This window comes from Leptopilina heterotoma, unplaced genomic scaffold (assembly GCF_015476425.1).
Source record: "Leptopilina heterotoma isolate Lh14 unplaced genomic scaffold, ASM1547642v1 Lhet_190, whole genome shotgun sequence".
Classification (NCBI taxonomy): Eukaryota; Metazoa; Arthropoda; class Insecta; order Hymenoptera; family Figitidae; genus Leptopilina; species Leptopilina heterotoma.
In genome coordinates this window covers 1,316,594-1,333,215 of record NW_025110909.1, presented here as the reverse complement: position 1 = coordinate 1,333,215, position 16,622 = coordinate 1,316,594, and the positions used below count along the sequence as shown (strand labels likewise).

The following is a 16,622-nucleotide window of genomic DNA, read 5'->3' as shown; positions in this document are numbered from 1 at the left end:
TAAATAACGCTTAAAACGAAGAATGAAAAATATTCGCTCGCATGTGGGATCGAACTCGCGTCTTCCCGCCTACAAACGCACCTATTTAAACCGCACGGTTTTTTTTTTTTTTTTTTATTGTTCTTTTTATTAACATAATATATAGTACATATAACAACGAAAAGAAAACATAACAAATAAATTGTATAAACGTTGTACCTCTAACAATGATAATTACATTTTCTGACGATAGACTATTGTCTATGCTCGCAGATAAGAACTTTTTCCTCTGTTACATTTTATTATAATTTTTTTTATGTTTATCGTTTTACAATATATAAAAAACCATGTTCATAGCAGATAACACCTAATTTAAAAAAAAAACACCAAAACACTTTCGAAGTTAACAAAAAGCAAACCACACAGACACACATACAATATACACACTTGAGGGCCTATTTGTTATTTATTATTAAATTTTAATTTATTGTATATTTAGCTAAGGGTATTTATTTACATTTTTTGTGGTTTTGTCGTTTATGTCTCTGCTTGGCAATGCCTGAGACAGGACCAATTTAATGTCAGGGTTATTTATAATGTCGTTTTTATTATACATAATTTTTTTCGACCAGGCATGTCTGGCAATATGATATATTATTGGTACGTTATTATCGTCTTGTATGTAACCCTCTCTATCTAGCCAGGTAAATACCTCGACAGGCAAGTAACCCAGCGAGCAACTTTTCCTTAATTCTTCTATTTCTGTTCTAAAAGGTTCTTTGTTAAATTCATTTTTTTGTTTTATGGTAGTTTCTCTAATATGGTTTCTAGTTAATTTAATTATAAAATTGTCAATTCTTGAAATATTAGCTTTATCATAGATTTTTTGATTTGATATCATTTTTTTTAAAGTTGCTCTCTGGGTCACGATGCATGCCAAGGCAGGCCCTCAAACACACCCTTTCGAATACACGTATCTCCTCCATTACATGTGGAGCAATCCCGTACCAAATCGTACACGCGTATGTGACAATTGGCCGGATTAGCAAAATATAACAAAGTATCTTCACACGATAGTCCAGCAATCTTGAATAAAACAAACTTTTCAAGCTATAAAACGCTTTCTTTGCTTTTGCAATTTGTATTTTAACATGCTTACAATAATTAAGTTTGTCGTCCAACCAAACTCCCAAATATTTAACAATAAACTTATGATTTAGAGAGGTTGGATTTACCGCTTCATCATTAATTGAAAATGTTCTCCATACGGCTACATTTTTACCTTTTTTTTTAGCGTTACCTAGTGGGCGAAATACAATTGTTTCACATTTGTCGATGTTGGCTGTGAGGTGCCATGTGTCGAAATAATCAATTACTTTTTTAAAAACCGTCTGTAATTTTTCCTTTGCTTTCGCAATTTCGTCATCTTCTATATAAATTATTAAATCGTCGGCAAAGGCTATGCCTTTGACCTTGTCGTCTGTATTTATGCCGTATAGTTTAATGAGGTCAGCGGTAAAAATGTTGAAAAGGATTGGCGAATTTACTGCTCCTTGTTGGAGACCTTGATTTAAATTAAAGATTTGATTTGATTCGATATTTCCATTTTTGGTTTTTAATTTACGCCCATGTAAAGAGCGCCATAAAATACGTAAAAGGTGGGGAGGAAATTTTTTTCTTATTAATTTAAAAAAGAGACCGTCAAGCCACACTGTGTCAAAGGCCTTCTCAAGGTCCACCAGGCAGGCCGCAACAACATTGCCTTTAACATAGGCTTTATTTATGTCAGTTGTTAATTTTGTTATTGCATGCACTGTGGATATTTGTTTTTTAAATCCGAATTGTTCATTTGGTATGATGTTGTTTTTTTTGACATGATGGTTTATTGAGTTATTTAACACTATTTCAAATAGTTTACCAAAATTTGACAACAAACTAATAGGCCTGTAACTGGTGGTCCTGGAGGAGTCCTTATCCTTTTTTGGCAATGGCTTGACATTGGCAATCTTCCATTTGTCGGGGAAGTAGCCAATATTCAGCATATTATTAAATAAGATTACGTATTTTTTCAGTAAATTGTTTGGAAGTTTTTTAATGGCTATATTTGGTATGTTATCATTACCGGTCGATTTTTTATTTTTCATTTTATTTATTATTTTTTTTATTTTTATGATATTGCAAAAAAATTCGTCATCCAATTCAAATTTAGGATTATCTGATTTATTTTTACTTGAGAAACTTATTGTTGGGACTTCGACTGATTCATCAATATTATTTGCTTCTTTGAATTTGTCGATTGTTCCCTTTATTATTCTGTTTAATTCCTCTCTTTTGTTTGAACCCCTAACCTTGTTGTTTGTTTCAGCGAACTGAGCACCGAGCACATTTAATTTTGATATCTCCTCTGTTATGATATATTCATTATTTACCATCGTATATTCATTTGCTTTTAGTTTCGCAAGATCGACCAGATTTTTATCCTTTTGTGGGATTTTTAAATTTGGCATTTCTACAATTTTATTAGGTCTAAAAATGGGATTTAATTTATGAAACATTTTTTCATTATCTTTTTTTGATATACTTTTTATTTTATTTGACCAATAATTATTGGTATTTTTTTTAAATTGATTTTTTATCTGTCTCTTAATATCAACAAACAAAAGCCCGACCCTTCTCAACAGATCCGAGTCCTTAAGAAAATTATTCTTTAATATATTGTGTTTAATTGTTAATAATTTATTTTTGACTTTTTGCAATTTTTTTATTTTTGGATCAATATAATTATTTAATGTACTAAAATTTTTGTTTTTAGGAGTATTATTTAACAGTTCTTGGTAGATTATTTTTTCGTAATGACTCAGATAAGAATCTATCTCATCTTTTGTCAGGCCCCTGTTTGTTGGTATCTCCTGTATATTATTTAGATTTTCTAGATTTCTTTGAAATTTTTCCCAATTTGTTTTATTGAAATTCAGTCGATCTCGCGCAACTGGTCTTTCATATAGCAAATTGTCACCTACTTCCAATTTCACCGCAAACAATAAGGCGTTATGGTCGCTATCATACGGAATTACTTGTAATTTGTTTTTGTCTATAGCATTTTGAACGTTGACTCTTATATCAAAGAGACCCATATCTAAAAAGGAATTAGCAGCTGGAAAAGTAGATTCTGCTGGTCCCCATAAACGCGTCTTGTATTTAAAATCATTTTTTTTTAGCCACCATTGAAGGTATTGTCCCCTCATATTAATAGTTGAATCACCCCATTCCGTATGCCTAGCGTTCATATCGCCCGCCATTATAAATAAATTGTTACTCTGGTCTAACCTTAACTCTTCGAAGATTTTTGTCATATCTTTCATGAAATCGTTTCTCGAACTGCCTGCTGCGTAAACACTAATAATATATAAATTTCTACTTTTATTTAATTTTATTTTTATTATTGTCATTTCTATGTTTTTTATTTCGTTTATACACTTTAATTTAATTTTTTCAAATTCAAATTTTTCTTTTATGAATATTGCAGTTCCTCCTCCCCTCTCTGCTGCAATTCTATCTTCTCGGACTGTATTATAGTTTTTGAATTTTATATTATGTATTTGTTTCAGTTTAGTTTCGCCTACAAGCGCAATGTCAATGTCGAGTTTTGTTATTGTATCGAATAGTGAAAATCTACGGGAGTTATGTATAAGCGAGTTTACGTTTACTGAAATTAACTTCAATTTATTCAGTTCATTGAATTTGCTGTGTACTCCTCTATTAGTGGTCGCCATTTTTGTTTATTTTTAGTGTTTTGTATAAAAAGTCGATTTTGTTAGTATTTGAGTCTATTTTACTGTTCACTAGTGTTAGTTTGATTGTTTAATACTGCTATTATTTCATTCTTAAATGAGTCAAGGACATTACATATCTTTTCCATACCCAGTATGCCCTGTTCCTCTGTTTTTTTTTGGTCATTATTATTTTCAGTGTGTGTGTAGTGGTTTTCGTTTATTTGTGATTCTATTTGTGCTTGTATAGTTTGCTTTTGTCGAGGGGTTACTACTTCCGCAAATGTTATATTTTGATTGGTATATTTATTTAATTTCTCAATTTTTTCATTATATTTAATTCGCGTTTCTTCGAGTTTAGTTTTTCTTATGTTTTGCGATTCTACAATTTTAGGGCATCCCATAAAGGAGGCAGGGTGTCCATAAAGTTTACAATTTACACAATAAACTTTATCAGTTTCGACCCTATCTTCAGGTGACAATTTGCATTTACCGGGTTCGTGACTCTCTATACACTTGACGCAACGATAATTTCTGTTGCAGTACTTTGATAAGTGCCCAATTCGCTGACACTTATAGCATTGTATTTTAAACCGCACGGCCACTGAGACTTAGTGAGAACTCGGGCTAATCCACTATATATCAATGCCACTGCCGTATATTCTGTATCCAAATAACACATTTATTTGTCGAAATATTTTTTATTTGTATTAAATAAATGAAATATTTAAGTGAAATAAATAAATGAACAGTTTCAAGTAATTCATTATTTTCGTTTCAAATAATTATTTAATTGATTGAAATATTTTTTTATTTGTCTTGATAAAATAGTGTATTAGCTTTGAATAACGAATCATTCGGATTAAATAATCAAGTTTATTAGAATCAATAAAATTAATTTATTGTGTCAAATAATTTTTATTTGCATCAAATATACGAAGTATTTGAGTGAAATAAATAAAAGAATTGTTTCAAGTAACTCATTATTTGTATTAAACAAATCCATTTATTCAATTCAATTAATTATTTAATTGAATCAAATACGATTTATTTGGTTCAAATAAGTGTGATTCAAATAATTCAAGTTATTTGAATCAAATACATATTTTTTTGATTCAACTAAAAAGTATTTGAATCAATTAAATATTTTTCAAATAATTTGAAATATTTGAATCAAATAAATTTTTTTTTCAGTGTAGGCCTATTGTTCATCCGTAGTTCAGCCGAGCCTCGACAATTAGTGCTGGCGTAGTACAGAATTTTTGTTTTCCTAAAGTTCAGACAAGCCTCGGCATAGAAAAAATTTTATAACACTCTTTTCCAACATTGTTTTTATACTTAAAAAAATCCTTTCTTAGGATTTATATATATATATATTATAAATATAAATTAATTGAAAAAAGTTAATATTTATTTTTCAATTATTCATTCCTTATTTTTAATAATTTTAATATGTAATAATAATTTAACATAATTTTCTGGTTTTGTTAATAATAAATTATTTAAACTAATTAAAATTTTTATTTGAACTATACTTTGGTTTTTATTAAAGTTTTTATTATAAATAAGAAGTTATTTAATATTTAATAATTAAAATTTTAGTTTAATTTGTTTTATATAAATTTATTTAAATTTATTTAATTATTTCTAACGTATCACAACTTTTTTCTCATCTTTAATTTAATAAATGTAAGTCTGGAAAATCAAAACGTTATTGCATATACGCGCGTTGTTAGCATTGTGGTTAGAGCGTTATTTCTAGATTCCAATAATTAATTGTACTAAAATTTGAAAATCTCCCAGATAAAAGTCGTGATCGCACATTGCTATGCAAAAATGCTAGCTTATCTTCAATAGCGCAGGCCTACAAAAGCTACAAAATTTTGGATTTTGTCAGACCCACAAATCAGACCAGTCATTTCTAATGAAAAAAAATCGAATCGAAATAAAAAAATGGATTTGAAAGGTGAAATATTAAATATACATACTTATCACTTTATTGTAAAATTTGAACAAAAATTCAAAATAGTATTTTGTTGATTTTATAGACACTCAAATATTGACATAAACGGCCTTTTTCAAACATTTAGGTTAGAATATCTCAGAATCCTGACGTAATGACTGGTCTGGTAGCTGTAAATAATTTTGTATATCTTATATTTTATTTTCTTAAATTTGAATAATTTTTTAAATAATAAAAGTTTTCTACCTTTAATTATATAATAATAATGCCCACTAATTTTTACTTAAATGTTTTTATAAATTTTGTTTATTATTGTAAAATTTAATAATTATTTAAATTAATGGAAAATGATATTTATCTTGCTAAGTAAAATATACACGGAAAAAAAAGTTCCCAGATATTTCAGGAATTATTTCCTAACTCTTGGATACATGGTAACAGCTCTGAACTAGCGACGAACATTCAATGGTAATCAATGAATGTTTGAAAGAAATTCGGGAACTGTATTAGAAAAAGCTGTAAATAGTCCAATAGACTTTTTTTCATTACTTTCTCATGTAAAGTTCATGGCACTGGCCGCAACTGTTTCTGAAATTTTCGGGAACTCGTCAAGGAATCTTGGTGCGCAGAAACTGTGCGCACCAGTCTCAACAAGACTCACAGTCAGTAAGACTTGCGTGCCTTATATATTTATTTTATGCTGAGGTATTTAACGTTCCTGTTTAGCTCAGTTGGATAAGACGCCGGACTTCTATTCCTCGGGTACGCGAGTTCTGTTCCAGCCGCCGTCGATTTTTCTCTCATATGGTTTTTTCTATTTCAGAAACTTAATAAAAAATAAAAATTGTATGTGACCTTCAAGGATAAATGTGTGTGTGTGTGCGGACGTGTCAAGGAGGGGAAGTGGGAGGGGGGAAGCAGAATCCATTTTTTCTTGCATTCGCCTAACTTTTCGATTTTCTTGAACAGTTCCCGACTTTTTCAAGAACAGTTTGCCGAGAAGTGGTGAAATAGTTATAATTTGTAGAGAAATAGTAAATGACATATTTAAACGAGGCAACCTTTAGTTCTCTGTGAACTACCCGCCGTATCCAAGAGTTAAGAACGAAGTTCCCGAATAATCTTCGAACTTTTTTTTTCCGTGTACATATTTTTTATGATATTATAATTGAATACTATGGAGATGCACCTGAGTGCTGATGACCTAAAAAATTCTAACTTTTGCAAAACAAGAACCAACAGATGTTTTATACTGTAAGGAACATAATTTCATGAAATAATACTGTATAAATTTTTTAAACCGTAGATTGGATTCGAAAAGACATGTTCAAAAGTATAGTTTAATACTAATGGATTTTGCTTATTTCAAGTCAACGAATCTTTACGAAGAAAGGATTGAGAAAGATTTCGTGAGTAGTAAATATTCACTAAAAACCAATAGTACTTATGTTTTTACTTGCAAATAATCATATGTCATTAATTACAGAATTTACAATCTTTGGATGAAGAATTGCGGAATAGCTATTCTCACATTCTTCTTAGATTTTATCTAGCTTTCGAGAGCATTCATAAGTACATTACAGAATTAAATGCTTTTGTTGACGAACTTGAGGAAGGAAGTTATATTCAACAGTCTGTAGAATCCGTAATGTTGAATGAAGAAGGGAAGCAATTAATGGTATTTTATTAACGTTTTATTATCTTTCAAGCTTTTTTCGCTAAAACATTGCTTTAATAGTAGTGTGATGAACAAGTTTTTATATTGTATAGTTATATTTTTATCTTTATAATACTGTTTGAAACGATTTGATATGAAAGATAGTTTTACTATTACTTAAATGACCTTTATTCGTATCATATATTTACCCATAGGTGCGAATTTAGGTTGGCCGCCAGAGTTTGAAGGTTGGCCCAAGGTTGGCCTAACTTTGGCAAGCGAAGTTTTGGTTGCCAGAGTTTGCCCAACTTTGGCAAGTACTAGTGCCCACAGTTGGCCCGACTTTGCAAGCCAACCATTAAATGCAGAGTTTAACCAACCGTCGGGTCAACTTTGGCGACAAAGGTTGGCACAACTCATCAAAACGCAGTTTAAAAGACTTTCAGTTTCGGTTGGCCGAACTCTGGGCCACGGTTGGCCCGACGGTTGGCAAAACTCAAGAAAAGCAGTATAATTGACTTATAGTTTTTTGGTCGGCCGAACTCTGGGCCACGGTTGGCCCAACGGCTAACAAAACTTTGTGAAATGCAGTTTAAATGACTTAAACTTTCTTGGTTGGCCGAACTCTGGGCCACGGTTGGCCCGACTGTTGCAGCTTTAATATACATTTTGCGTTATGCACTCCCATGTGAGCGTAGCGTAGTGGTCAGTGTATAAGTCTTCGGTGCGTTAGGTTAGGGGTTCGATCCCAGAGAGCGTTAGATATTTTCGAAAATGTATACGTATGAGATTGTGTTTAATAATAATAGGTAAAGGTTATATCTGATGTTCCCGCTAATAATAACCTGTTAATTGTTTAAATAATTTAGTTTTTTAATAATTTTTTACCTTTGGCTGTTGAAGTTGGCCAAACTTTGAAAATTGTGGTTGGCCCAACTTACGCATCTAAATAAATAGTGAAAATACGACTGAGTGATAGAATCATCTCTACTCTTACGCATCTAAAGTTGTGCAAACTTTGGCGTCAGTCTTTGGACCAACCATTGAAATGTATAGTTGGCACAACATATGCATTGTAAGTTGGGCCAACTTCTTTATGAGTTGTCGGGCCAACCATCGTCGCCATTAGACGGCGAACCGTTATCATCTGTATGGTTGGCCCAACCTCTGGCACGAGAAGTTGGACCGACTTTGTAAAAGTTGGCCCAACTATGGGCCGACCAAAAAATCGCACCTGGGTATTTATTTAGTGCATAGACGGGACATAGCCTTTTGTACATTAGTGCTTATAAGACTAAATTCATCTACAATGGTAATAAAAAATATAACAACTAACATCTAGGCTGGCTCAATATTATTAACATTCTATATTATTCTACGTAATGCTGAAGTGAATCTTTGTAAATTATTATGAAAAAAATTAACATGATCAGAGATTGTATTAGCTTCTCTACTAATCCTATTAATCAATTCATTATTTCCATAATTTCTAGTAAATCTTGTAGAAACAGTTAAATTAATCGTTGAAAAAAGAGCAGGACATTGAATAAAACCATTTAAAATTTTATATAAAATTACTAAATCGGTATAAAGAAATATTGATATTATTTGTTTTTTTGTAAACAATTATATATAGTATATTACTTTCATGATTCTGAGTCCTTTTACAATATGTAAATAATATAATTTATGTAAATATATAATAGGTATATGTAAATAAGAACAAAGCTTTGATTTTATCGTGGCTTACGTTCGCCGGGTTAAACTAATGTTCTTTTGAAAATTACATGATAAAAAATTAGAATTTAAATTAATTCCAGTGTGAAGCAATTTATTTATACGGAATTATGTTACTTTTGGTCGACTTTTACTTCGAAGGGCCTATCAGGGAAAGGTTGCTTGTCTCCTATTATCGTTATAATGCCCACAGTTCATCATCCACACGAGTCGATGATGTTTGTATGCTTTTGAGATCAACGGGATTTGTAAAATCGCCTGGAAAAAGAGTGCCAAACTATCCAGAATCATTTTTCCAGTAAGTCTTTTTAAATTAAATATGTGACGTACATTTATTTTTTAAATGTTAAATATTAACATTACAATAATATTAAATATTAAAATGTCCACGCAAAGAAATATTACAAAAAATGTTACATTACAGCGACATTACATGGTAAACGGTGGGTCTCCACTAACTTCAACCTAAAAGCGCTTGCCCATCTTGGTTCTTTTTTTATTTTGTTCTTAAGATGTCGCTTTATGATTTTTCGTCTAAAGTATAAAAATCAGTATTGCCGTTTTTGAAAAACCTTACTTTTTCTATTTTTTAAGAGGTTAATCAACATATTTTTCGAAAATGTGTTCAAATAAGTGCCATATTGATTCCAGTCATTTAGAAAAGCTTCTGAAAGCAGGTTCTTAGTGTTAACAATTGTGCAGTGACTTTCACCCATAAAACTTGATGAAAAACTGAAAAATCGGTATAAAGTTTAAATTTTTGAATATTTCTTTCAGCAGTTCATACAAACATAAAAGTATCTATTGTGACGTTGCAATTTTTGCAAGTCATAAAATTGCATTTTTTTATAGGGGCTTTGTAGATTTTGTGAAAAATTATTACACGATTTTTTAAAAAACCTTTCATAGCGTTAAAATAGTATATTGTGCAACAAGTACAGAAAGAAGCTGTTTCCGACGAGTGTGAAGTTTGCTGCTCCGTGCGAAGCAAGGGCATCAATTTGCATGAGGTCGGAAAATCTTCTTTCGTACGTGTTGCACACAGTTCTTTGTGCAACACCTTATGGCTTTGATAAAAAAAACTGTTTGGAAACGCTAGTTAACGCCAACCTACATACTGTTTAGCAAGGTTTAGAACGTATGTTACCGCACGTAATATACGTGGTTTTCTACGTGTATATTACTGTAAAAAAACAGGTATGCTATTAATAGAAAACGAATACCTATGTATATCACCAAAAAAACTCGAAATTTTCGGAACCCTGCTGTTTAGTACCCTTTTATGTACTTTGTCTCACTAGTGCAGCAATGTACTGTTTTGCGCCTACTTTACAGGCATGCAAAGTAATGCTTTTCTTACAGGTGTTGCACAAAAATACTTACACTACCGGTCAAAATTGAGAGACCACCCATTTTCAGGCGATTGTAAAACGTTTTAAAACACAAAATGTATTAAAACTAAAATTATTTTCTTTTTATTTTTTGAAAGATGATAAAATTTTGAAAAGAACAAGATCTTTTAGAAGTCATTTGGCCAATATTATATTTAGATATTTTTAAAAAATCCTCATTTTCAATGTTTCACAAAAATTTGAATAACTTCTAAAATAATGGAAGCTTTTTGATGATCCTAGGCTTATTTTAAAGGTCATTTGCTACACTATAAGAATTATTTATAGGCATTAACGTATAATTTTTTTCTTAGAAAATGCAGACCTTCAAACTTAGACCAAAAAAATTCAAAAAATTTGGTACAATTTTTCTGTACTAAAAACTATTCTAGAAAATATATAAAACATCATATGGTGTAGAGTTTTCAAGAAAATTTATTTAAAAAAATACGTTTGAATTTTAAAAATTATTTTTCTGTTAATAAGATTGTTTCAAATTTTTTGAATTTTTTTGGTCCAAGTTTGATGGCCTGCATTTTCTAAGAAAAAAATTATACGTTAATGCATATAAGTAATTCTTGTAGTGTAGCAAATGACCTATAAAATAAGCCTAAGATCATTAAAAAGCGTTCATTATTTTAGAAGTTATTCAAATTTTTGTAAAACATTGAAAATGACGATTTTTTAAAAATATCTAAATAAATTATTGGCCAAACGATTTCTGAAAGATGTTGTTCTATTCAAAATGTTATCATCTTTTAAAACATAAAAGGAAAAAAATTTTAGTTTCAATAAATTTTATGTTTTAAAACGATTTTCATTCGCCTGAAAATGGGTGGTCTCTCAATTTTGACCGGTAGTGTATACAGTCAACTCTCGATAAGACAAAGCGCGATAACTCAAATTTTTCGGTAAGTCAAAGTAATTCTTGGGTCCCGTTCATTCCTTATAAGCATTATTAACATTTGATAACTCAAAGTTTTTTCGGTCTCCCTTCGAGTTTGTCTTATCGAGAGTTGACTATATTTACTTTGTAATGTCAAAAAATTAACTTATTTGTTGCTGAACTAAACAAAATATTGTAAGTACAAAATACTTTATAGGGAGTCGTCCATAAATTACGTAAGATATTTTGAGGGAAGGGGTGGGTCTGCTAAATCTTACGAACCGTAGAAAAAATGGCGCTAATGTATGTAAAAAATCTTACAAAGGGGGGTGGGTGGTCAAATTTTCCAAAAAAGTGACTTACGTAATTTATGGACGGCCCCTAGGGTAAATGTACCAATTACCATGGCAATAACCAAAAATATTGCCTAAAATGCGTAATTTATTTATGGATATAGGGTAGATGCACCAGTTTTGGCCACTTTAAGGAATATTCCTGATTTTCAGGACATCTGACCTTATTAACAGTTGTCATGCATAAAAAATGACTGACACTGTTCGTAAGTAAAACTATTTTGAAAAATGATTGGATTCGCTTAGAATTTATTACTCTGGGGGTTTCGCGGTTGCTAATTGCAAATATGATGTCAAAATAAAAAATCTGTGGTTAGATTCATAATCAACGAGCCCGACAATCCTCAAGTAACGAGTTTTAGGCAATTTGAATCGATTTTTAACAAAGTAATCCGACATTTTGAATTTTGAAAATCTGACCACATATTCGTAAGCATTCTTAAAAATAGCCGATAGCAAAAAAGTGGACTTAAAAGTAGTTTCCTTTTAAACTTCAATTTACCCTGCAAGTCAAAATAGTGACTAAAATAAAGCTTTCTTAAATACTTGAAAGTAGTAAATAATACTGTTCAAATTTATTTTTCTATTGCTTATAAAATTATAGTTATTAACTATATTTTATAAAGAAAAAATGTTTAGAAAAAGATATGCATCATAATTCTTGTCAGAGTTTTACACATAAAGAAAATCTGGTTAATTTGACTACTTTTTAACCCAAAAACCTCCAAATGCCAACTTTTAAGTAAATTTGTTTAATTTTAAATTTTTTCCTCCACATTGAATCCGCAATTTTTAATTTTTAGAAACTGACTTCAGATTCGTAATCAGCGACCCCAAAATCCCCCGAGTGACAACTTTCTAGCAAATTTGTTTAATTTTTAATTTTTGTGTCTGACATATTGGATCCACTCGAGGATCCACTATTTTGAATTTTTAAAAACTGACACGAGATTCGTAATCAGCGACCCCGAAAGCCCCCCGAATGACTATACTTTTAAGTTAAGTTGAATAATTTTTAATTGTATCGTACGCCATAGTGGATCTACCATTTTGAATTTAAAAAAATTTTTAAATCTGACTCCAGATTCGAAATCAGCGTCCACGAATACCATAGGTACTATACCTATTGGAAATATTTTTCAATTGTACTAATTATGGGACTGAAAGGGTTAAACGAAAAGTTACGGTTTTTTGTCTTTTGGACAAACCTGTACACGGACGCACGTGAATAATACACTTCAATATATTTTTCTCATAGCCAGCTTTGGTTTCTAGTAGACTAAAACAACGAGAAACTTTAATAAGAACAGCTCTCTATAAAATTTAAAAAAGAGTAAAAAACCAAAATTTGTGAGATTTTCCAAAACTTTAAGGCTCTAGGGGCGACCGTAAATATTAACCGATCAAAAATCAATTTAACACTGTTCAATACACGGAGAGAAATTTCTATAAATATTTACCGTGCTGCCACCTGAAACTGTGTTCAAAGTGTATTTCTGGTGCCTCTACAATCTGTAATGCAAAATTGTAGAGGCACACCGAAAAAAATGCCTAGGACCCGTATACCAGGAATTGACTAGGTTTCCTAGTTACGAGAGGAGCCAACTATAGAATCCTGGTCAAATTAATAAGATTCAAGCATAGTTAAAGTGACCAGGAAAATTAGTCGATGTAATCAGGAAAAAATAGTCAAATTGACTAGGAGAATAATATTAGATTTACACTGTGTATCATAATTATTTGAAATTGCTAATCAAATTCTTATTATCAAATAAAAGAGAAAAACTAATTAAAAGAAAAAAATTAATTATTGTATTTGAACATATTTATATTTGACTTTGTATTTATATACCTTAGAATTAATTTAAACTTATGAAATAAATATTTGACGGAGGGGGGACGCGAACACCTGAACCTAACGAATACGCACTTTGAAACCCGGAACGATAACCACTACACTAAACACGACTTGGTATTTTAATTTTTTAATAGACACTAGATTTTCGAGTCAAAATACAATACTTAATCAGATGATGTTTTATACATTTCGAGTACACAATTTTATACATTTGTCAAAAACTATTTATTTTTAATTATTTATGACATTCAAATGAAAATAAATTTAAATACAGTAGAACCCCGGTTATCCGAGCTCGCTTTATCCGAGGTCTCGGTTATCCGAGGTCACGTCAGAAAATGCCAGTCCGCATAATCCGAGTTGTCTCTCAAGCCTAGTCCGCGTTATCCGAGTTTTGTCGATGAGTTTATTCAATATATCGGTAAAGAAATTTCTATAGAAAATTATTGTGCTGACACCTACAGAGAAATACAAAAGGCTTTACCTCATCTTTTTTTCTGTGCTGTCTGCTTCTTGTACATATTTGTTTTTGTTTGTAGCATAATATTTTTAATTCAAGTCATTAATTAAAGTCATTAATTCAAGTCACAATATGTCTACATTAAAACGCAAGAAAGTTTTGATAACGATTGAAGAAAAATGGGAAGCTTTAAAACGTATAGACAAAGGTGAAACACTAAAAAAAATTGCAGAAGAATATGGTGTAGGAGAAGTCACTGTTGGAGACTGGAAGCGTAATCGAGATAAAATTGAACAGTGGAAAACGAAAAAAACTTTTTCTCCTTCTTCACGAAAAAAACGTTGGCATCTCGACAAGAAGAATCAGCTCCTGGGTATAAAAAAAGTAAGGAGAGAATTACCGTCATGGCATGCAGTAATGCTTCTGGCAGTCACAAACTGCAACTTATGGTGATTGGAAAATCGGCTAAACCTCGAGCATTCAAAAATATTTCAAAATCTGCAATGCCAGTTTACTATAAGAACCAAAAAAGTGCGTGGATGAATGGAGAACTTTTTAAACAATGGTTTCATGATGAATTCGTACCTAAGGTAGAAAAAAATTTAAAGAAAATGAAATTGCCAAGAAAAGCCATTTTGTTTCTAGATAATGCTCCATCACATCCGAATGAGGATCAGCTGTGTAGTGGAGATATAAAAGTTTATTTTTTTCCGCCAAACGTCACTTCATTGATCCAGCCTATGGACCAAGGTGTGCTGGAAAATTTTAAACGTAACTACAGGTCTCATTTTTTGAAATCATTATTAGAAGCAGTAGATGAAGGTGAAGACCTTGTGAACCATTTGAAAAAAATAAATTTAAAAGATGTTATATTTTGGGCTGCTCAATCTTGGGAGGAAGTGAAAGATATAACTTTGAAAAGATCATGGCGGAAATTAATCGATTCTTTTGACAATGAGGATTTATCTGAGGCAGAACCTAGTGTGCCTTTACTTCAAATGATGAGGATCTTGCCATCAATTGAAGAAGTAACAGAAAACGATTTGGAAGAATGGGTTCAAGGAGACGACGATGAATTAGATTATACCGACGAGGAACTAGCTGCAGCTGTTCAGGAATCTTCTCCAGAGGCAGATTCAGAATCAGATGAAGAAATAATTAAAGAAAAGATTTCTCATTCTCAAGCTTTGTCTTGTCTTGAGACAGCTTTGGAGTATGTACAGCAGCAAAGTGAAGCCACACCTGCAGATGTGTTTCTCGTCAAAAAGTGGCGTGATATTGCAGCGAAAAATCGGTTTTCTTCTCGATTGAAGCAAACCAGTATGACTAGCTTTTTAAGTAAAAAATTATAATTCTATTGATTATATATTGTTACTAAATACCTATTCTGATATTTTAATACTAAATGTTTAAGAAGGTTCTAAATATTAATTTTTCCATTATGAAAGGTTATTTTTAAAAAAATTTATTTAAGAATCGCCAAAGAATATTTAAAAAAAACTGCTGTTTATTTTATTGTGTTTTTTTACTTATAATATTTTAAATTCAATGAAAAAGTGTTATAAATATGTATATGTTTACATAATTAGCTAATAAATACTTCACTTTTTAAAAATAAATTGTGTTATTTTAATAAATTATTAAAATTATTATCTAATTTAAAAAAATCATTTTCTCTTGTGTAGAAAAGACTTATTTAAAAAATGCAAATGTTAAATTGTAGTGTAAATAGAAAAGTCCGTATTATCCGAGTATTCTCTTAATCCGAGGTACGTCCGGTCCACATTAGCTCGGATAACCGGGGTTCTACTGTACACAAATTATTGCAAAGGTAAATTTTCAAACACGCTGCGCGATTAAAATAGTAAAAATGTTGTCACCACGTGCGTAAAAATTTCGACGATTTATATTGAAACCTCCCTGCCGGAAGAATGGATTGAAAAAGTACTGAAATTGTACTGGCCTCCCGTACAATTTCAGTCCGTTTTTTTAATGTTTCGGTAGACATTTTTAAAGTCCTTTAACAATAGTTTCAAATGTTTAATTAAAAAAGTTATAAACTATCTAGCAAACTCTAATTGTTACGTAAAAACGGATATTATTTTTGAATTTAGGTTCACATGAATATTCAGCATACATAATAAATACTTGTAAAGAATCTGAGTTCATGAAAAACAAATATAATGTTGAAATATAAATAAAAATTATTTTTAACATTAACAAAGAAATATTCGTCCTTCAACTTAATGACGGTCAGGCCATAAACATCACCGATAGCGACCCTTTTGCAGGTAATTTTTCCCAGTACAATTTCAGTGCTGAAACGCAGCAAATTTTCACTGAAATAGCACTGAGCTCTCAGTACTAATTCCCCAGTACAATTTCAGTCCATTCTTCCGGCAGGGCTAACCAAAAAAGTCTGAAAGAATTGACTAATATAATAAATTAAATGGTTTACTTTCTAAAACATGGACCATCTATATTTCCAGAGGTTCCGAGAAACCAGCAATTTTGATGTATGTAAGAACTCCATTTTATGTACAAAAAATAGACGCGAGTAATGATAAA

General features: G+C 31.0%; 1 protein-coding gene across 4 annotated transcripts in view; it reads left to right on the top strand.

The window, feature by feature from the left end:
- The window catches only part of LOC122500724 (WASH complex subunit 5), a 182,912-nt gene that overhangs the window by 6,413 nt on the left and 159,877 nt on the right, over nt 1-16,622 (top strand). For all 4 annotated transcript variants that reach the window (XM_043609793.1, XM_043609791.1, XM_043609790.1 and 1 more), the window contains exons 2-4: nt 7,019-7,121; nt 7,199-7,390; nt 9,190-9,404. In XM_043609793.1, coding sequence (XP_043465728.1) covers nt 7,019-7,121; nt 7,199-7,390; nt 9,190-9,404 — 510 coding nt within the window. The remainder of the gene's footprint in view (nt 1-7,018; nt 7,122-7,198; nt 7,391-9,189; nt 9,405-16,622) is intronic.